Source organism: Octopus sinensis, linkage group LG3, assembly GCF_006345805.1.
Source record: "Octopus sinensis linkage group LG3, ASM634580v1, whole genome shotgun sequence".
In the NCBI taxonomy this organism is placed as follows: Eukaryota; Metazoa; Mollusca; class Cephalopoda; order Octopoda; family Octopodidae; genus Octopus; species Octopus sinensis.
The window spans coordinates 87,392,780-87,417,594 of NC_042999.1; the positions used below are offsets into that span (position 1 = coordinate 87,392,780).

General features: G+C 35.2%; 1 protein-coding gene across 2 annotated transcripts in view; it reads right to left on the reverse strand.

The window, feature by feature from the left end:
- Positions 1-24,815, reverse strand: part of LOC115209084 (acetylcholinesterase) — a 163,301-nt gene that overhangs the window by 24,841 nt on the left and 113,645 nt on the right. For both annotated transcript variants that reach the window (XM_036501131.1, XM_029777194.2), the window contains exon 3: positions 11,994-12,175. In XM_036501131.1, the coding sequence (XP_036357024.1) occupies positions 11,994-12,175 (182 nt within the window). The remainder of the gene's footprint in view (positions 1-11,993; positions 12,176-24,815) is intronic.

Genomic DNA, 24,815 nt, shown 5'->3' on the forward strand with positions numbered 1-24,815 from the left:
ACTAGTTGCGGATTCTAGCTCGCTCTGATACTGAGTTGAGTTGGTGCCTTCTAGTATCTCAAAATTCAATATATAATCATTTATGATTATAGTATTCTACGCTGAAGAGAAAAGAAGTTTGGGTAAGGTAGAATTATTTGATATTTAATTCTTATGCTTTCCTAAAAACTTGATTTCGAAACGTGCGTCCGTAGATAACTTAAAATTGTATGATAGATTGCCGTCAATTCATTCTCTCTTACCTGTTTGTGTCTGCCTTCCAATTGCTGTGTTTTTACTGAGATCTCCCTTTTTAGTAGAAGAAATAGCTATAACTCTTTGACTGCTATTTCTAAATTCGGTATGTGGTAAGGCAATTCGTTGCTAAACCCTTTATTGCTTATATATATATATATAATATATATATATATATATATATATATATAATATATATATATGTGTGTGTGTGTGTATGTATATATATATGTATATATCTGTATGCATATATGTGTATATACATACATACATACATACATACATCATACATACATACATATATATATATATATATATATATATATTAGATATATATATAAGATATATATATATATATATATATATGCACGAATACATACATGGTTTCCCTTTTTGCAAAACGTAATTTATGATGGTTCTACAATGTGATACTTGAGTTATTTAAACAGACTTATCACTAAGCTATGAAATTCTAAACTAGCCAGGATATGTACACTCGCGCAAACATTCCCCACACCCTCAAACACATATACACGCACGGATATGCGCACGTGTCTGTACATATATAAACATGTGCGCACTTGCTTGCATATGTCTGTGCGTTTTAACATATTTGAACATGTTTTATACACGTATATATGTATATTTGTCTGATCTACTTGCGTACACACACACACACACACGCAGAAACACACACTCATACACACACGGCTAGAAATGTTTTTGTGCATATATATGAGAACGTATACACAAACAGTGAAGAGCAGTTCTTTCAATAGATAGTCACGTCAATTATTCTGACATGCTCCCCTCATTAGAACTGGAATGAGAAATGTATTCCTTGCCGAGCAGAAACGCTAACAGAATAGTGAAAGCCAAAGTTCCATTGAACTAAAATTATACTGCATTACTCACAATTCTTGTACATTAGTCGTTTCGTGCTTGTCAAATCTAATTCTGCAAACAACCGGATGATTCTGCGTAACTATATCCTCTATATCCAAAGCGCAAAATCCAACGGTTGGAAAAATCCTCAGATCTGCCACGAAGATCAATGATTCTAGTGAAGTTCACTTTAATTGTGTTGTAAGCTCCCGAAGAAAGCAATATAATAAGGAAACTACTACATTGCTTTCCTAAGGAGCTACATGAATAAACACAGCTTATGTATACCAGTTCTGGGCCTCTCAAGATCTGTGGGCTTCTCGGACAGCTACCTAGTATGTCTATGTAGAGTGATTGACTTTTATTCCATACTCACTTCCAGACTTCCCCTCCAGAACACTTGCTGGTGAAGTAGCGAGCTTGACAGAACTGCTCTTTGTGTTTTCTACCGTGATATGGGTTCATCTGGTACTACAGATAAAACTGTGTCCAAATTTTCTTTGAAAACATCCATATCTACACCTCACGGATCTCTCTGTCTTCTACTCTCTTTCCCGCTCTCTCTGTGTCTCTCTCTCTTCCTATCTTTCTCCCCTCTCTCTGTATATACATACGTACATACATACATACATATCTACCTACCTACCTACCTACCTACCTACCTACATACATACATACATACATACCTAACTAGCTAGAAGCTACCTACCTACCTACCTACATACATACATACCTATCTATCTATCTATCTGTCTATCTATCTATCTATCTATCTATCTATCTATCTATCTATCTATCTATCTATCTATCTATCTATCTATCTATCTATCTATCTATCTATGCTCTCTCTCTCTCTCTATATATATATATATAATATATAATATATATTATATATGTATATGTATACATACATATATATATATATATAATATATATATTATATATATATATATATATATATATATATAATATATATGACGGGCATTCACATAGTTTCAGTCAATAAAATTCATTCATAAAGTATTAACCGACATGGAGCTATAGTATATTTATGCGCAACTGTAACCACGAACACGAACCAACTACTATATTTACATGTATAAGATCTACAGCAAACCAGTTTAATGCACGATACAACCAATACACGCACACTTTTCGCAACACAAACAGGAAGAGTGATATGCCACTATCCACACACATGGACATTAGAATTAAAAATACTCCATTTAGCTTCATTTGGTAAATAGTCTCCCTCGCACAACCATACTGAGGTAACTACAAACCCTGCCAATTTTGTACTAATGAGCAACATTCTAACATTCATAGACCAGATTCTGAACAGAAACTCTGAACTAGTCTCGCCATGCAAGCACAAAATCTCAAAAACACTAAAGCATTTTAAACCAATAATTTTTTCTGACGGCTGAACATGTTAATATCTCACCAACTCCCTCCACCCGCCTACACCATAAATTATCTTTATAACATTCATAAAACACACTTTTCCAGCTTTACACTAAACAAATATTCTAGAAATTATCTAGAAGTTTCTCTCCAACAAGAATTCCCACAAAATATTTTCTAGTATACTACTACAAACTTACATTCGCATACATGAAATATATATTTGTATTCAAGCAAGTTGGAAGACATCTTTCTTTTTTAATTAATACTTCTTCTTTTCTTTTTTAATTTCAAATTTTGAAATTTTTAATTTTTAAACCTTTTTTAAAAAATTAAACTGAAGTTTATTTTCATTCCCATTTTTATACATGAAAAATATAAATACGTAAACCCACTTTCGCATATATCCAGAGGCCTAAAATAATACATTATGGAATAGTCACGTTCGAAACAGGATGGAAGAAATATTTATAAACCCACAAACTGTACCGCTATAAAATACAAGGGTTAAAATCTCTATATACTAACCAAAATGCATATAGAACAATGAATACTTAAAGAGAAACATATAAACTAATAAATTTAACACCTACTCAAATTATTTCGGGAACATCAAAGCGCAATTAAAACAAATTTCTGTACTAAAACCATGACCTGCCTGATAATAACCCCTACCATCCAAATGAAAAAAGGAAATATTCTATGCAACAATAACAAATAAAGAAACTAGCCAGCTAAAACTTACTACGTACATTCTTTTGTGAACCCCCTAGAAACTGTAGTGAAGAAGTGGATCAAAGAACAGTCAAGAGAATTTTATGTGGCAAGGATTATTACCAAGTTGCATAGCATTACTTTTAATTCTAATGTAATCTCTTGCTATTTACAAATATATATATATATTTATGTATTTGTGTTCACACACACACACACATATATATATATATAGATGTATATAACGCATTTATGTATGTATACATAAACATATCAATATATATGCTCATAATTGCTTCAAATTTTGGTACAAGGCCAGTACTTTTGCGTAAGAGGGATTGTTGATTAAATCTATCCCAATGTTCAACTGCTACTTATTTTATCGACTCAGAAGCAATGAAAGAATAATAACAATAATGCCCTGATGCAGTACCAAGCAGTGGCTCTCGTGGCTTAACTGATTGGAAGTGTTATCGTATACATTGTTTTGTCTTGGTGTAAAAGACGAGCTACAGCAAATATTCTGCTCAATACCACAGATTTGCTTGTCGGTTTCTTGACCTTAACCAGTTGAGCATGTCCCTTAGTGGCTGACGATATGAGCATCTCTGATCATGAGCAGACGTAGTGAGGGAGCATCATAGCCATGTGTTGGGAGGAATTCTTTGGGATTTGGATAATTCCCCTTTGGAAACATGGCTGTTTTGTTCAACATCCTTAAACAACCCTTATTTAGGGATCTTTTGAGCAGGATGGGCTATTCGACATGAAGAAAATTCTAGCTGGACCCCACCTGCAAGGTCATGCGCTTTAATTTTGATATGAGATCACCAAGTCGTGCACATATAGTGGTGTACCCTTATCAGACGGGTAGTCATGATGGGTATACTGGGTCTCGTATAATTTATGCCAGTGTCACTTTGATGGCCTGCACTGCTCTCTCACTTGATAATAATAATAATAATAATAATAATAATAATAATAATAATAATAATATAATAATAATAATAATAATAATAATAAAAACAGCAACAGCAATAATGATAAAAATCGGAAAAAAATTTTTAATACACTCAGTACTTTTTCAACCACAAATTTCAAATAAAACAAACCAATGTAATCTACCCACGCATCTCCAGCTTGATAAATCTGTTATCGTCTGCATCTCACTTTAGTTGAAGTGTTTATCTGGTTTACTGGGACAGTTACCTCGATTCATAATTGTCTCATAGGGTTTCACTCAACAACATAGCATCTAGAGATATGTTATTTTTATGCTAAAATTTAACATAAGAAGATATTTCACCTTGGTATAATGAATAGATCAGAAGTAACAAAACTAGCATGGTTAAAGACGGTTAAGATAAGTGTGTGTATATCTCTAACTGTTAAATTGCCTGTTAGAATGCGATTATATATATATATATATATATATATATATATATATATATATATATATATATAATATATATATATATATATATATATATATATATATATATATATATATATATATATATATGTGTGTGTGTGGTGTGTGTGTGTGTGTGTATAAGTGCCTTCTGCTATACCCTCGAGTCGACCAAACCTTGTGAGTGAATGTGGTAGACGGAAACTGAAAGACGCCTGTCGTACATGTCCTTTTATTTTATTCTTTTACTTGTTTCAGGCATTTGACGTAAACACACCAATATCAGTTGTCAAGCGACGGTGGTGGGGACAAACACTGACACACCAACATATACATATACATATATATATATATATATATATATATATATATATATATTATATATATATATATATATATATATATATATATGTATATGTATATGTATGTATATATATATATATATGTATATGTATATATATATATGTATACATACACACACACACACACATATATATATATATATATATATATATATATATATATATAGACCTATATACCTATGTGTGTCTTTGTGTCTGTTTGCCCCCCCCCCCCGCCATCACCGCTTGATAATCGGTACTGGGGTGTCTACGTCCCCGTAACTTAGCGGCTCGGCAAACGATACCTATAATAAGTACCACGCTTAAAAAATAAGTGCTGGAGTCGACTAAAATCCTTCAAAGTGGTGCTCCAGCGTGGCCGCAGTCAAATGACTGAAACACGTAAAAGAATAAAAATTATATGCGTATGTATATACATGTGTGTGTGTGTGTGGTGTGTGTGTGTGTGTGTGTGTGTGTGTGTGAGAGCGAGTTAGCTCACACACACACACACACATGTTGGATAAAATGCTTAGAGGCATTTCTTCTTGCTCTTTACGTTCTGAGTTCAAATTCTACCGGAGTCAATTTTGTCTTTCATACTTTCGGGGTTGATGAAATAATTACTAGATGAATACTTGGGTTGATGTCATCAACTAGATCCCTCCTGCAAACTTTCAGGACTTGAGCTGGCAGAATCGTTAGCACACTGGGCGAAATGCCTAGCGAGATTTCGTCCTTGTTTACATTCTGAGTTCAAATTCGGCCGAGGTCGACTTTGCCTTTCTTCTTTCTTGGTCGATAAATTATGTACCAGTCAAATACTGGGGATGATGTGATAGATTGTTCCCCTCCCCACAAAAATCCGGGCTTTGTGCTTATAGTAGAAAGGATTATTATTATTATATTATTATTATTATTATTATTATTATTATTATTATTATTATTATTATTATTATTATTAATATTATTATTAAGTTTTATATTCTTCCATCATCTGGTTATGAGACTTCTGTAAACATATACAATATAAGCCACCTATTCGTCTTCTCCGCCCCACTATCTCTGTAGGAGTTGTGGAGGAGGAAGAGTCCTCAGGCATCTCCTCCATAGGATCCTGTCAGAAATAACCGTCATTACACTTTCCGGTTGAATTTTCAAGTGTGACCAACTGAGATCATGGATGTTATTTCAACCTACTCATTCTTGGCTTACTCCGACGTCTCCTGCCGGTTGGCTCAGCTTGAAGAATACGTCGTTCAATTCTTTCCCGCAACATTTTCATCCCATGTTCATATTACCTTTCAATGCAGAGAAGTAGTGGCTCGACCTGGAGATGTTCCCTGATCTCCGAGTTTCGCAGCCTGTCGAGGAATGTTACTCTCGTGATTCTTCAGAAGACAGGCATAAAAACCGAAATGAACTCTGTGTTTTGCTTTTTTTTTCCCCAAGTCTCCTCTTCTAAGGATCGAATGTTGGAGCTGATGCATTTCTGTGACTGCACCTGCAATTGTAGCGTCCACTTCACCACCCCCTTGCTTCCCAATCACTCGTCTAATATATAGTTATTAGAAGCCGAAACTTTATAAATTGTAAATCCAAGTTTCAACTTCCAATAAACGTTAAACTTTAGTGTTGAGTATTTATTTTATTCCTCTTCTTTATTGCATTGCGAAGGAATTCGAATGTTTTATGTTATTTATTTCTTAATATAAATGAACATTTTTTGCAAAAACAGGCATATTCATATCACATATTCAAGACTCCAATTTTATTGATCAGCTTTATCGAATACGAAAGACAAAGCCCGATCTATTGGGATCCGAACGCTAAGATGTGAGCCTTCAAACCAAATATCAAGATAAAAAGAAAAAGAAAGGAAGAAAAAAACAAAAACCAAAACAAGATAAAGAAACAAAGAAACAAAAATTCAATTCTCAAATAATTTTCCCTCTGGGATTCAAAACCAGAAGTCACGAAACAGTTGTGCACTTTCTAGACAAAAATCAATAAATGAATATCACATCATATTTAAGAATTTCCATTTTTATTTTGAAAACCTGTTCAGCTGGGATGAATATTTTTTGTTTCTAATATTTTTATATTTTCATGCAGATCATATTCTATTTCTCTGCCTTGATAATACATCGATTCAAGATTTTCTTAGTACTGGGCTATCGTGGTTTTCAGTAGTCATCAGAATAAATCGAAATTTATCCGAGCATTCATAATTACAGCGTCAGTATTAATGAATGCTGAGAACAGTCGCAATATTTACTGATTGGGTGGTTAGATTCACAATGTGATATACACGATGATTTACAGAATCTATGTGAATAATTTTCTTCTCACACTTATAGTTGTCAGTAATATACATATGTAGGGGGTAGACTAAGTAATAATAATAATAATAATAATAATAATAATAATAATAATGATAATAATAATAATAATAATAATAATAATAATAATGATAATAATAACAATGACAATAACCCTTTCTACTATGGGCACAAGGCTTGAAATTTGAGGGAAGGGGAGTAGTCCATTAAATCGACCTCAGTGTTTCACTGGTACTTAATCTATCGACTCCGAAAGAATGAAAGGCAAAGTCGACCTCGGCGGAATTTGAACTCAGAACATGAAGACAGACGAATTGCTGCTGAGCATTTCGCCCGGCTAGCTAACGGTTCTGCCAGCTCGCCGCCTTTTTGATAATAATAATATAATAATAATAATAATAATAATAATAATATAATAATAATATATTATTATTATTAATAATAATAATAATATTATTATAATAATAATAAATAATAATAATAATAATAATAATAATAATAATAATAATAATAATAATAATAATAATAATAATGATGATAACATCGAAAGATACCTTAGGAATAAGAACCCTGGTTCGAAATTTCCCCAAGATACCTGAAGAAGGCTGGAGGGTATATCAGCCGAAACGTTGTGTTAACAACGAACAAGATGAGGACAAATATCCGTCGAATGTAAATAATGTACATAATTTCTCATCTCTTAAATATAGAACTAAACTCTGGACTCCTATAACAACAGAAGAGAGGTCACCCAGGTACTGCAATAACTAAGCAACTAGAAGGCACCCGGGCACGACAAGATCCCCAACTTCTGGTTAAAATATCTAACAGGAATACAAAACGTTGGCTGAGAAGTTTAATGAAATACTAGCAGAGCCAGAGACAGTGCCTGAATGGCTTACAGAAGGGAAAACTATCTTAATTTCCAAATCCACTGAAACGGCAAACCCACAAATTGCAGATCCATAACTTGTCTCCCTACAATTTACAAAGCCTTTACTGCAATAATATCGCAGAGAATGGGAGAACATCTGGAAGAAAACAACCTGTTCTCAGAAGAGCAGAAAGGATACTGCAAGGGCTCATACGGATGTAAAGATCAGCTCTTGATCAATATAGCCATAACTGAAGACAGTCGTAGGAAAGAGAAGGATCTAAGCATAGCTTGGATTGATTATTGAAAGGCTTTTGATAGTATTCCTCACACATGGATTTTTGAAACACTAGCCATGAACAAGGTAACAATCATAAAATATACAAAACATTCTATGAATAAGTGGCAAACAGTGCTATAGCTCCAGACGAAAGAGGGACTCATAAAAAACCAAATCATCCCCATTAGAAGAGGTATATTCCAGGGAGACACGCTCTCTCCACTCCTTTTCTGCTTGACACTGACACCTTTATCTGATATGCTAATCAAAACTGGATGTGGATACAACTGTTACAGTAAGGCAATCAACCATCTCTTGTATATGGAAAATTTAAAACTATGCTGCAAATGATAAACATCTGGAAACATTACTACTAGGCAGTACATGAATTTACCAATTAAATAAACATGAAATTTGGCTTTAAAAATGTGCCAGAGCAACCTTGAAAAGAACACTAGTTAAGAGTAGCATCACACTAGATAAAGCAAATGAAATAAAAGAATTAGACCAAAGCCAGACATACAGATACATAGGAATCGATGTACTAGACTCGATACAATATACACAAATGTAAGAGAAGATAAAAAAGGAATACAATATACGAGTTAGACTAATACTGAAAGCAAATTTCAATGCGAAAAACAAGATAAGTATCAACACTATAGCCGTCTCAGTTATAAGTTACAGCTACAATATTCTTAACTAAGCTAAACTAATCAAAATAGACAGGAAAACAAGAAAAATAATAACAGGATTCAGGATGCATCACCCAAAATCTGACATAAAAAGGTTACATATACAACGTATTGAGAGGCTATATACAGCTAGAAAACTATTACAAAATAAACACCATAGTATTACAGAAATTCCTACATCAGAAGCAAAGAAAACTGATACAAATATCCATAAAACACGAACAAAACAAAAAGCTGTTTTCTGAAAAATACAAAAAAAAAAGAAGTCATAGTACCTAACAGTTATGAAGAGTAAGAAGAAACAGCAAAAGCTGTAAAACAACTGAAATACAAACTAAAACTGGAACAGTAACGTATCATGATAAATTGATGGCAAAAAAACCTCTACATGGCAAATATTGGGTTAAACTAAACAGAAAAGAAATAGACAAAGCAAACTCTCAACAATGACTGAGAAGCCCAGGACTCAAAGCAGAGACTCAAGGATTTCTAATTGCAGCACAAAATCAAAGCCTTCCCATCTGAAATCGTCAAAAATATATAACGAAAAGAAATACAAGTAACTGCAGAATATGTGGTGATGGAGAAGAAACAATAAATCATATTGTCTCTAGCTGCTCAGTCCTGGCAAAGAATGAATATATTCACAGAAACGATAGACTTGGAACCTATATACACTGGAAGTTATGCCAACACTGTGGAATAACAACAGAAAAAAGTTGGTATAGGCACACCTCAGAAAAGGTCACAGAAAATGAGAAAGCAACCATACACACATATAGAAAAATCAAGACTAAAAGGCCGGATATAGTTATCAGAGATAACCAAGAAAAAAAACTTTCTAATTGATGTTTCAATACCAACAGGTAACAATGTTTCTCTAAAAGAAACGGAGAAACTTTCAAAATACAAAGATTTGGAAATAGAGGTAACTCGAATGTGGAGCCTAAAAACAAAAGCAATTCCTATTATAGTAGGCGCATTAGGTATGATAAAAAATATTCAGACAGATATAAAACAAAAACTTCAGGATTTACAAGTATATATAGCATACAGGAAATAGCACTACTAGGCACCTTATCCTACGTAACACACTTTCAATACAGTGAAAATAGAAGCTCCACAATAATCACAGCACATACCCAAGGCACGCTGACCTGCGCACGGTAGTGCAGTGAAAGCACGTGATAAAAATAAGATTACTGAATAATAATTATGATAATAATCCTTTCTACTATAGACACAACACCTGAAATTTTGGGGAGGGGACTAATCGATTACATCGACCCAGTATTTTACTGGTACTTGATTTATAGACCCCGAAAACATGAATGGCAAAGTCGACCTCGGCGGGATTTGAACTTAGAACATAAAGACAGACGAAAAGCCGGTGAGCATTTTGCCCAGGGTGCTAACCATTCTGCCAGTAATAAGCACATCAAGAATTTTGGAGCTCTATCAAACTTAAAGTGATCCAGAAAATAGCATTGTTGGGTTCAGCTCGTGTCCTAAGGAATTTTTTGTCTCCTTGAGACACAGGTTTGAAACCTTTGGTAATTTGTTATTACCGGCTTTCAAGTAAAGAAAAACCCTGAACTAAGATTTACCCGAGTGTTAGTGAATGATAATGATGATGATGATAATAATAATAGCAATAATAATAAATTTTATGCATATATATATATATATATATATTATATATATATATATAAGAAGGTATCTCAGGAATTATGTTCCTGTGCATGGTATCTTTGGCAAATATGCTTTACTGTCCCCTTACAGTAAACCCATACCTTGAGTAAAATTGCATAGAAGCGGAAACTGTACAGAAGCCTATCGTATGAGCATTCAATGTTCAAGCACTCTCACACTCTGTTACGATAATTCTGCTTGAGTATTACATTTAGAGGACAAGTGTGTGTGTGTGGGGGGATACTCAGCCATTCTGCATGGTGGTTAAACAGTTAAATTGTTGAGTTGACCGAACATTAGCACATTTATCCGCCGTTCTCAGACAAGAGATCCATCATCATGTTCACACACACACGTACACACAGACGCATGCACACACACACACACGCACACGCACACACGCACACACACACATACACACACACTTGCAGACACATATATAATATAGAATAGTTATTTTATAGAAGCGACGAGAATATAAAAAGTTTAGTCTACTGACTTAATGCATTAATATCAAAGAGATAGGAAATATTCATTTCTCTGTGTCTATACGTTAATGAAAAAACGTCTAATACAATGTAATATAAAGTCAAATCAAAGTATAGAGATATGCGTAATATTTTTTCCAGCAAGACGAAATATCTTTTCATATACAGAATTAAGGAAAGTGTTATTGTATTTTCGCGAATGTATTTTAATAAAAAAGTATCATAACGATATATTAGACATGACATTTTTCATTGTTTAACACCATTATACATTTAATGAATCTTTTTGAATGGACATGGTAAAGTTTGTTATATGAAAAAAAAAAAAAAAAATGAAAAGAATCGCTGAATAGAAATATGTATTTCTTAAAAATTAATGTTTACGTTATTTTGGTAACCAGAGAGTTTCATTTTCACATGGTGAATCCTGCGGCATCTTAAACAGAGAATTTGCACTCAGAGAGTTCTCTGAGTATGTAAATGAGAAATAATTATTTAAATGAAATTTCAGAAATGGATAACAAAACTGATGAGACAAATTCTAACTTGTCAGATGTAATCATGTTAGTAAAATTGATATTAACGGAGCATGTTTATATCTATCGACACTAGAAGAAAGGAATTTCTACTCACAAGTTGCTGCCACTAGTCGAGGTAGATATTCTTTCCAGAAGGCACATTCCTTGGCTCTCAAGCCTTTACCAGTCAATAAGTTATGCACGTTATCAGCATTCAAATATAGGTACTCTTTTTGTGCAGCTGTGTGAACTGGCCATTCTTGTAAATTTTGTTCACCCCAATTTTTGTTAGGGTCCCTGGAATAAAGAAACATTAATAATTATATTAAATAAAATAGAATAAATATATACATAGATAAATCAATAAATAAAAAAAAATCTATCTTCAGAAGGTTTCAAAGTTGTACAGTCTTTCAGTGCGTTCACTCTGAGGACCAAGTGGTTAGGACCGTGTGTGACACCTCGCAAATGTGTGTCAACGTAGGTGTAGGAAAACCTCTCTACGCGAACATATGGATTAATACGAGACTGTAGCGTTGGTATTACAAAGTCTAGTCGCTGCTGTCGTGGTTCATCTGCAGTTGATTACAGCATTGACTTTTCGACAGTCTGCCTAGTTAGGAAGTTTGGGCGCGATCACATGAATGTTACGCTGTTACTTCTGTGTCTTGTGATTTGAAACTCTTGCATAAATGCAGTTAAAAACTTAGTGGAGCTGTTTTTGTGCTGTTTATCTTTGGATTCATGTAGCGTTTGTATGGCGGCAGTCAAGGGATTGTTGATGCATGACACCCCCATTCAGTCTTGCATTAATGGGATCGAACAGGAGTGGGCTTTCCTCACACTGGCTGCTGCTCACAATTGACAATGCAGCAGATGCTTCCTCGGATATGAACTTAGAGTATCCCGGTTTAAAGCTAAATCCTCATTCGATTAACGTTGCCATCATTGGTAATGTTGAGCAGATCTAACTATAATACATCCCAGAACTTTATCAAAAACCCCGCTGACACCTCTTACAGTCAATCCTGGCTGGCATAATATTTGAGAGGCATTAACAGGCATACATACATACATACATACATACATACATACATAGATAAAGAGGGCGATGGGTAAATTGTCTCTATTTTATACTTTTATAATCTTGCACGTGCACATCTAAACAGTATAGTTGGGTCAGTTGGGCACCGTCTAGGAGAAAAACAGCCCCATGACGCAATACACTCTGCCAGAAATTTGGAAACGACATGCTGTACTGCTTGGCATTCGTGCTGGAAGCTCCAATACGAACATGTACCAAGAGAGTGGTGGCTGGTAGATAAAATTAGTGGGAGTGCTGCTTCACAAAATTTTTAGCCGTTGTTTTAATAGTGTGTAAAAGGAAACAAACATATAAAAAGAAAGTTTGTACATAAACTTGATCGGTTCACGTTTTAGCACAAACACATGCGGGGTCAAAAAGAAACACTACCTTTCACTCGGCACTATCGTTCACGCAGTGCTGTCTCTCCCTTATGTGAAGCTTCCTATCTCAGACATGTGAGCATGCGCACAACGGTTAAACACCGCGTTGTTGGAACTGTGAAGCGCACAGTTCTATACAAGGACTTTTGTATTTTTTTCATAAACTAGAGGATGGCTACTAACATTAAGCTTAAGGATTATATAATGTACAAGTATAAAGAAAGAATTAAAGAAAAAAGGACTCATTATATTGAATGTTATCGATAATATCGAGTGGAAGTGGGGGGTGCTGCAGTTCCGCAGTTCTTATACACGAACCGCCGCTGACCGAAAATAATAAAAACCAAACGTCTAGTCAACATCATGGTATTTGGAGTCATCAGTAGTGATGGCGATGTTATGTTTCCATTCATCTTCCCATACGGTCTCAGACTCAACAAGGAGGCCTACATCAAGTGTGTGGAGGAGGTAGTGCTGCCCTGGGTGAAGAGGGCTGCTGTTGGAAGATCCTATATCTGGAAACAGGACTCTGTACATTTCCTATGTCTGGAAACAGGACTCTGCACATTTCCTATGTCTGGAAACAGGACTCTGCAACAGGACACACAGACAGGAGAACCCAGTCATTGCTGTCAGACAATTTCTGCGACCGCATCACCCCTGACATCTGGCCACCTAACTCCCCAGAGTGCAACCCCCTTGATCATTATATGTGGGACGTAGTTGAGCGAGAAACCAACAAAACTCTTTATAACACCAAAGATGAATTGACGGCAAGGATTACGGCAGCATTCACCAACTTAAATAAGGAGAATATCCAGAAGAGTTGCAGGAGATTCCGAAGTCGTCTAGAGACATGGGTTGAAGCCAATGGCGATTTTATTGAATAAATTTACTCTTTAGTATTTCAAGATACTTTTATGTACTTTTGCTAAATATAACTGTTAAAATGAGATGTGAGAGTCATTTTCATTTTTGCATAATTAAAACGATAGTCTATTCATCGCACACCGTAAGTGTGTATATGTGTGTGTGTGTGTGTGTGTGTGTGTGTGTGCATGCGCGTGTATATATATGTATGTATGTATGTATGTATGTATGTATGTATGTATGTATGTATGTATGTATGTACGTACGTACGTACGTACGTATGTATGTATGTATGTATGTATGTATGTATGTATGTATGTATGTATGTATGTATGTATGTATGTATGTATGTACGTACGTACGTACGTACGTATGTATGTATGTATGTATGTATGTATGTATGTATGTATCTATCTATCTATCTAATTTTGCATCCAAATGTGAAAAGAATCTTCTGGAAGCTTTTAGTAAGCCCATGTAAACCCTGACGTTCGAGTCCTGTTAGAGACATTCTCATTTGCGATCGGAGCTTATGTGCCATTTGACCCACGTTTATACGAATGCTACAACTCTCCAAACGAGACTCCATCGAATGACACAGTTTCGTGGATCGGACGGTAACATTTTTTTATAATTATAAAGCGCGGCAAGCGTTTGGCCGGCGGTAACCAACCAAATTGAATCGCTGTGTTTTGGTTGTATACGAAAGAAAAAAAATAAGCATTCAATATACATGTAACACATACATACACCACACACACACACACACACACACACACACACACACACACACGCACGCACAAGATTTTCCTACAAGTGAGATTTGTTATAAATGGGAAATTAGATACAGTTGCTAGTAGTCAAGCGATGAACGTTAGGAAAATAAATATTAAAAAAAAGTCTTATGTAGTCTGAGATTTGTATCACATTTACAACGATATAAAGATTTGTGTAGATAACCTTTTCAGCCTGTGTTTCCTATGTTACGCTTATGTAATGATTGTAAGAATTTGATTGTAATCATATCTAGCAAACTCTGACCAATTTTTTATAGAGCTTAATTCCATTTCTCGGTGTGAAAAGGTTGAGAAAAATATTTCCTCTTAGATAGGACGCCAGTGCACCTCAGCCAATTTTCTCAGAGGCTCTGACACGTATTCTCGCGAGTTTAGTGGAATATTAGTGCACTACATATCATTTAATTGTTTCAGTCATTAAATTGCGGTCATGCTGGGGCACCGCGCTGGAGGCTTTAGACAAACAAATCAACTCCAGAACTTATAATTTTTTAAAACCTGGAACTTATTTTATCGGTTACTTTTTGCCGATGCGTTAAGTTAGAGGGTTACGTAAACAAACCAACACTGGTTATTACGTGGTGGTGAGGGACAAACAAATAAAGATACACACATACGCACGCGCACACACACACACACACAGAGAGCACGCTCTTTTCAGTTTCCGCTTGCCGAAGCCTCACAAGGCTTTGGTCGGCCTGGGGCTATAGTAGAAGATACTTGCCGAAGATATCACGTTGTGGGCTGAACCTAGAACCATGTGGCTGAGAAGCAAATTTCTTACTACATAATCACGACTACGCCAATATATTTTTTACCACACTCCTACACTATTATACAAAACATTATACAAAATTTGACGCCCTGCCTATCGTATATTTTACTCCTCACTAACACTTCTATTCACTAGGCTTTCAGTTCAGAAACAGTCTGATGATTTCATTATTTTACACTTACAAAGAAATATCTCGAGCTCCCTGTTACAGCTCCAACTTTCAATTCCTTTGATTTATCTGTGATATCGTATTTAATTTTATTTTTAAACCTTTAGCAGTTTACTCTTATTATATTAACATCCACAGCTTCTTGTTTTATAGTGCTGTAAATCTTACATATAATGCTTTGATGGCTGAAACGCATATACTGCGGAACTCTGATGGAGAAGTAGTTTCTTTTAATGTGACATTTTTAACGTATTTCTCGTAAAATCCCCCATGAATTTTAAAATGCTAGTGCATTCAGAAGTTAAACTGTGTTCAAAATAGATGTACGTAGGGTAGGCTTGAAGATGATAGGGGAAATAAAAATATATCTCATCAACTTTACCGACCACCCTCCGGTGTGGGTGGGGATCAAGGGTAACCCTATTCATACCCATACCTACATCATCAACTGCAACTCCTTCACAAATAATCCAGATTATTTGTTATGTATTTATGACACCTAAATGTATGAAGGTGTGTTGAATTTAGTGAATTGCTGAAGTATACAACAGAATGCTAGCAATCGATTTGAACCCCCGTTCTATGAGTCGCCAGTCCATAAACATATCTGATTAATTTACTTCTACGTAGGCTTCATGTTTCCTAGTCAATATCTGATGAAAGAATTCGCACTCGCCCCCATTAATCCATTCGTTACTTTTCCTGTAATCCGGTATTCCGAGTTGACAGAGACCTGCAACGTATACCGTAAGCCATTCTCTCCGACAATCTATGACTCTGTCAATTAGCCGCTTATTCAGTAATTTCATTGAATCTTACTTTGGAGAAGCTGTTGACTATGTGCCATTTGGAAATAACGGTATCCGTTTTTATGTTAGAAGTTTAAGAACAGTTACAGGTGGCCTAACTTTGATCATATGATGGCTACTGTTATTTATTGTGATTAATACAAGAGATTAACTTACATTATTGAAACGAATAGAATAAGCAAATCTAGAGAGCCAAGCTTCGATAATGATTTCAAATAACTTCTGACTCAGGTGCAGGTCATGAATGTTGAAGGGGAGAGAGAGTCGGTTAAAACGCTGACAGTATTTGACTGGTACTTTATTTTGTCGACCAGTATACTTTAGTGGTACTCCATATTTTCGACCCCTGGAGGGTGAAAGAAAAAGTTGGCCTCGGCAAGATTTGACTTTAGCAAAAACATTCTATTCGATGTTATAATGACTCAACCAATCAAATTTTCAAAGATAAACTCAAGATCATAGATTTTTGGAGACGGGAACAGTCGGTTATATTGACGTATCAGTGCTTGAATCAGATAAGGAAAACATCTACTGCGACAAGATTCGAAGTTAGAATGTAAGGTCCTTTAATCAAGTAATTTACTATTTCTGCTAATCTATCACAGAGTATTTTAGTCAATCGTCTTTTCCACAACCATCGAAGCACTGTGCACACTGGATTTGTAAAACGGAAGAAGAGAATAAAAATGCAACGCGCATATCAAAATAAAACGGAAGAATAATAAAAACGCAATGCAAATGTCAAACAAGTTATGATGCTCTGCATGTAACGTCAGACACCACTATCACGAATTTTCTTGTTTTTCTCATACTAATTTACTTAGAGGATTGTGCATGATTGATAGTCTGATAAAACGACGAGCCCATGAGCTATTATTATTTACTCCAGTTTGATGGATACAAGGTAAACTTTAAAAAAAATTTAAAAGGCATCTAGTACGACACTTTAAAGTTCTTGCTATTTATTGCAATCCTCTTCCTCCTTATTTTCCTTATTCTCCTCCTCATCCTACGAAGACCACTACCAGTACGACGACGACGACGACCACCACCACGACCACCTCCACCCCCACCATCACTACTACTACTACTACTACTACTACTACTACTACTACTGCTGCTGCTGCTACTACTACTACTACTACTACTACTACTACTACTACTGCTGCAGCTGATGCTGCTGCTGCTACTACTACTACTACTACTACTACTACTACTACTACTACTACTGCTGCTGCTGCTGCTGCTGCTGCTGCTGCTGCTACTACTACTACTACTACTACTACTACTACTACTACTACTACTACTTTTCAGCGGTTAAAGCGACAACAATTACTTTCTCTGTTTGCTTCACCCACTGACGAAGGACGAAATACCGAAACGTTAAATTCTATCTTCATATCAATCGAACTTATTGCACATTTCTAAAAAATTTTGTCCTGTGGAATAATTGTTGATAAAACAGAAAAACAGACAATCAGTGAGTGCTTCGGATTCTCTATTTTCACACTAACGATGTGTTAATTGATAGACAGCATGAGATATAGCGTGTTTAGTTGTTTGGAAATGTTTTCATAGTTAACCCAAGATTTCACATTCTAATTAAGAACAATAATACACAAACAAGAACGATATTCCAAGTGCAAAGGCAAGACGAAAAGCATAGATTTGATGAAGAATGGTGAGAACAAAAGAATGAGAGAGAGGGGAATATGAAAACAGCAAAGATGGCAAAATGGATGTGAAGCACTGATGTCGTTTCGGGGGAAAAAAGAAAGGAATGATATAATGCTAATCATATCTATTTTGAGATACTTTCTCACTCAGTGCAGCTTTTTTCCCCCAAAATATCTACTTTTAACGCAGCGTTTGTTTATATTTCTGTTGGTTTTAACATACTTAATGCATGGGACATTAAAATGTAAACAAGAGATATCTATGGAGTATAGAGAAAAACAATATTGGTCAATGATAAAGGCGGCGAACTGGCAGAAACGTTAGCACGCCGGGCGAAATGCGTAGCCGTATTTCGTATGTCGTTACGTTCCGGGTTCAATTTCCGCCGAGGTCGACTTTGCCTTTCATCCTTTCGGGGTCGACAAATTAAGTACCAGTTACGCACTGGGGTCGATGTAATCAACTTAATCCCCTTGTCTGTCCTTGTTTGTCCCCTCTGTGTTTAGCCCCTTGTGGGTAGTAAAGAAATAAATATTGGTCAATGATAAATATTTATTACTATTATTTTTGGGCAATTTTTTTTCAGTTCTGGTGTTTCTGTCATGTAGCCCTATTTCATTCTGACCCAATATACGCACATTCAAAGCAGTGACTGTGCCGTGTTGTTTATTTTCAAGTCATGTCTAACTGAGCTGGACAATGATAAAAAGTAATCTAGGTTTCTAAGAAAAAAATTATTCAATATATTCTTTCTTTTTTACGTTTTTAAGGAGGTAGAGGGAAATTTGGCTCTTATTTTCAGCTGTTAGAACACATGTATCCCATTTTCATGAGGAAATGCAGAACTATATTATGCAAGGTGTTATTTTCCTAGTTTAGGTAGAGTTGAGGGATATGTGGTTGCTATTTCTTGTAGGTCAAGCTATTTTGTACAGGACCTCTTACGAGTTCGTAAAAATGAAGGTAATATGAGCTCGTGTGCGTGCGTGCGTGTGTGTGTGTGTGTGTGTGTGTGTGTGTGTGAGAGAGAGAGAGAGAGAGAGAGAGAGAGAGAGAGAGAGAAAGGAAACGAGAGAATACGTGGGAAAGGACAGAGTATGAAAGACAGAGTGAAAGAGGGAGAGAGAGAGAAATAAACAGAAAGGGAGAGAGAAGGCGTGGGAGAATGAGTGAGGTAGGTTAAGAGATAGGATGATAGATAGTGTGTTTGTATGTGTGTGTGTGTGTGTATGTGTATGTGTATGTGTATATGCATGTGTGTGTATGTGTGTGTGTGTGTGTGAGAGAGAGAGAGAGAGAGAGAGAAGGAGAGGGAAAAAGAGTGAGAAACGTGAGGAATGAAGCCAATAAAATGTCAAAGGAAATGGTGGTAAGGGGAGAGGTTGAAAGGATAGCAGCATGAGATGAAACGATTAAAGAGAGCCACATATAAATAGAATGATGGAAGGATAGATAAGAGCAAAACGAAAATAAGCTAATGAACGTATATAAACGGGAAAGAAACAATGGCAAAGATGTTAACCAAGTACTGCTTACAAGCAGAACCGTTGTTTTGATATACAGCGTGGATTTATAACTGTTGATAAGATTTGTTCTAAAATTTATTTATTCATTTCTAAGGTTTAGTTCCATTATTCTGTGATAGAAGCAGGGCAAGTAGAAATTTCGTGCTTTATAAAAGTTTTGTTTTTTCGGAGGTTTACTTACTAGACAAGTGACTTGATTTGAGACTGTGTAACTAAAACAATTGCAAGCGATGAAGACATATATTTGTCGTTCAAAAACACACAAAGACTGTTAAATTTCATGTTTATTTGTATCGGATATTTCCATTATGTCCTCTGTTTCCTCCTATAGTTAAAGCTAGTCTCATATTTGAATATATTTCATTAAGCTAAAGATTTCGATAATGTCTCATTTCGTTCCATAGTTATTTAGTGTCGTTTAAAGCCCAACTTTCGAACATATTTCATTATGTTACAAATTTAGTTCCATAATTAAAAGTTATTTAAAGTCTAACAGTCAATATTGTTTTATCATGTTAAAAATTACGATTATATTTCTGATTTATTTCCATATTTAAAGTTATGGATCTATTCCATCTCAATCGCAGATTTTTTTATTAATTTTTTTAACTAAACAGTTTGAAACTTCGAATACTGGTGGGATTTCTCACGTAGAACACGGTTTACTGTGAACTTTTTTGACCAAATGTCGTATTTTCGAAGTTATTTCGTGTTAAAGTTGCCGTATTAGGGTAATTTCAACCAATCAACGACATGTATTCGGTTGAAGAAAGCTGCTGCTGTTTGCGATAGTAATCGAAGAGGAACAACTTCCGGATCATCTCTACTAAATGTCCTCAGCTAACGTTTTTGTTGTTGACATATATGTAGTTTCAAAGTGTCTTATTTTACAACTATGAGATGTTATTGTTATAATTTTATCTTACTATAATCAACAACAAACATACTTCATCAATATAAAAGTCTTTATTAGATAAAAAAATAAAATTATCAAAACATGAATGTAAAACAAAACAAATACCGGCTTATACACCGGAAAATACGGCAATTGTAGTGGCAGTGATGAATTCGCTCGCTGGTTGCTAGTTGATAGCGTAGAAGGGAGGGAAAGAGTAAGGAATACACGGCGAAAACTTAAAAAAAGAAAGGAAGAAAGGTAGCATCGTCTTCGCACAAGATACGAATAGATCAGAGTGGTGACATTTTGTAGATTTGACCTGGAAGTTGTTCCTCTTCGATTACTATCGCAAACAGTAATAGCTTTCTTCAACCGAATACACGTTGCTGATTGGTTGAAATTACTCAAATACAACAACTTTAACACGAAATAACTTCTAAAATACGAAATTTAGTCAAAAACGTTCAGAGTAAATCATGTTTACCAGTATTCGAAGTTACAAACTGTTTAGTTAAAAAAAAAAATTGACTAAAAAATCTGTGATTGAGATGGAATAGAACCAAAGGTATTTAAAGCCTGACATTCGAGCATATTTCACTACGTTCATGATTTTGATTATGTCTTCAATTTCCTTCCATAGTTAAACTTATTCAAAACCTAACAGCCAGCCATGATTCATGATGTCAAAGATCTCGGTTATCTCTTCGATTTCGTTCCTTAGTTAAGTTTATCGAAAGTGTAACGCTCAAACACATGACGTAACAAGCTCAGTAACATTATATAGCTTTTTCGTTAGCAACCAGCCTCCAGATTTACTAAGGATCTGATTCTGGACCCGAAAATAATTCGAAGTTAATTTTAAGTAGTCAAGGATTAAAATAATATTTAGTGACTCATTATCGTTTTATATGTTGCATAGTCGTTTGATGTGAAGCGAAGTGGTTTCTTTTTCATTTAGTTATTTATACTTTAAAAATGCAAGGAAGGCTATTATCGCGAAGGGATAAAGTACATACGTCTTTCAAATGAGTAGTCATCGGTTGATTTTCTAATCATTGGTGATGGATTGTGCCCTGGGGCTAGCACAGAGAATTTCCTCACATGTTTATCAGGTGGTAAGGAAAGTAAGAAGGCGACGACGATGAAGCAGAAGAAGGAGGAAGGAGAAGAGGAGAAGGGGAAGGGGGAGAAGAAGGAGGAGGAGGAAGAAAAGAAGAAAAAGAAGGAGAGAGAAATGGGGGTGAATATAGAAAGGGGTGAAAAGAGAAAGGGGTGAAAAGAGAAAGGGTGAAGAAAGGGAAAGAGGGAAGTGAGAGAAAAGATGAAGAGAAGGAAGGGTTAAGAGAAGTTGAAAAGAGCGAGAGAGAAGGGGATGAAAGGAGATAGATAGATAGGTAGATAGATAGGTTGATAGGTAGGTAGAGAGAGAGAGAGAGAGGAAGAGAGAGAGGCTGAAGAAAGCGAAAGAGAAGATGAAGAGAGAAATGGTGAATAGACAGTGAGTGAAGGGAGAGAAAGAATAACGAGAAAGAGTGATGAAGAGAGAGAGATAAAGATAAACAGAGAGAGAGAGAGAAGAGAGAGAGAGAGAGAGAGAGAGAGGAAGATGAGAAGTGAAAGAGGAGTCTCTTCACTAATTGACCAATGATGTAAGCAGGATTTGTTAAGTTCTTTGATAGTTCACAGAATCATAACAGGATTGTGTACCACTTGAATGAAATAGAATGAAGTGGAAAGTTTTTAAAAAATGTAAGAGATGAGACTGAGGCAATAAACCTTGAAATAAATGAAGAACTGTGGGTGATGGTATTCTAATCTGTAATACTAATTAAGCCAAGGATGGAACTATTACGTGGACTTTTAAACTGCTAGAAGTAGCAGTAAAATCTCTCCAAATAATCCCCTTTAGTTCAGGTACGTTTCGGCACCGCCATTTTGGCGCAAAAGTTGTTTTTGGTTCTAAAAATACTTTTCTTTTGCGAAAAAATGATTGTTAGTTTAACTATCTTTAAATATTCAAACGTTGATACCAACTCGGCTACTAAACTCAATTGAACTGTTTTCTTATGCTGAAGATGGCGCTACTGCTCCTGCGAACAAGTAATATTTGAATTGGCATTTGCTGCTGGCAAACAGGCTCAAGTATTGTGTTTGTCTTCCATACTTTGCACATATAAGTAACTAAATAATTCTCGTTTATGCATATAATTGAAAAAGTATTAACGAAACGTGATAAGAAAAAAATGTGCATATAATGGGGATCCTCTACATTTTCAGTACTACAGACAAAGATGAAAGTGAGTTTAAATTTTAGTAAAATTGGCGAGGTAGGTAGAGATTAAGCCTGTATAGTAAAGTTGGAGAGGTTGTAAGGGAGTTAAATAGCCATTTTCATTAAGTTTCTACTGCACAACAAGAGAATACACTTTATAAAACTAATAGAAAAGCGAAAGTCGAGGAGATAGTTACGTTCCTGACTAGTTAATGAATATTTAAGGACATATCTCAAGTTAACCGAGTTGTTATACTTACTTTGAGAAAATAATACATAAAAAGCGTGATCTAGTGAACAACATATCCACAATTTCAACTGAAATGCATTTTTTTGCACCAAACACAACCCATAACCAGATGTAATCGGAAAACTTTTTAATTGTTACTGTGGACCAAGCCCTAATCTTCAGAAAAACGAGCAGCTTCAAACATTTACTGACGTCTCGTATGTGGTTTATGGTACATTCAGTATTGTCCATGGACTCTCCTCCAGGTTCATATAATGTTGACAAAAATTAAATATGGGGTTTACCTATTTTAGGCGTTTGTAGTGCATTGCTTGTTGGGCAATAGTATCTTTTACCCAACAAGCAACATGCCACATAGATAGAATTGTTGGCGTTGTTGAAGGAAAATGAACCCAACTTGAAACTTCAATTATCTAGCATTTCGAATAAGCAGCACATTATGCTATGATAAAATAAAAGAATGATTTTTTGTTATGCAGTTAAAAAATACAAAACATCTAGTTAGATTAGACTTCAACTCATCAGCATATTACTGGAACAGAAACTTCGCTAAAAAAAAAAACTAAAACGATTGTCTTCACATTTGTACCTTTAAGCAAGATTGAAGAATATCTAAATGCTCTCGAGACTAAATTGTCGCTAGAACTTCAAAGGGTTGACGGTACAAAACAGGTATAGAAATGGAAGGTGTGTGCTCCTATTTTACCTCGAGATTTGGAACTTTTATCAGATAACTTCAGATGGAGAAGACTACGCAAGTAATCATTTAGAAGTAGTTCACGTTCGATTACAATGGGAATTTATATTCACATCATATAGGTGGCCGGTGTAAATGTGTAATATATAGAAAGGTAGATATTCAGGTGTGAACCACGGCATAAACAAAAAGAATAATCGAGATGCAGATTAAACAATAGATGAGACATTTTTCAGTTGTGGAAACAAGAGTACTGTCGTGTGGCATGAGTGTCTTTCTCATAATTACCAAATGAAGAACTAAATAAGGTTCAGATAAGTAAACCTAGATTTTATGCTTGAGTAAGCTTAGAAAAGGCACTTCGGTCTTATATATGGAGATAATGGATCTAAGATTACGTTATACAATACACCTTACCTTGTTTAAGGCTTTAAGTGTGTGATTTGAGGGAGATCAGCTGCCATTTCCAATACATCGAGTTGCCACTAAGAAGCTCCATATATTGCTTTTAAGGTAGATCAATGTCATGTTTTCATTGGATCTAACTCAATATTATTTTGATTGCCAACAAATTTCTATATACCAACTGAGTATTAACATATCTTAAAAACGATTATTGATTTACGAAACGAAGTAAAGTTTGTCTTTATACAAAATATACTCGACCTTGCTTTTCTTTTTTTGAAATATCTCTTTCATGTCCGATAATTGTACTTTTACCAAGTTATTG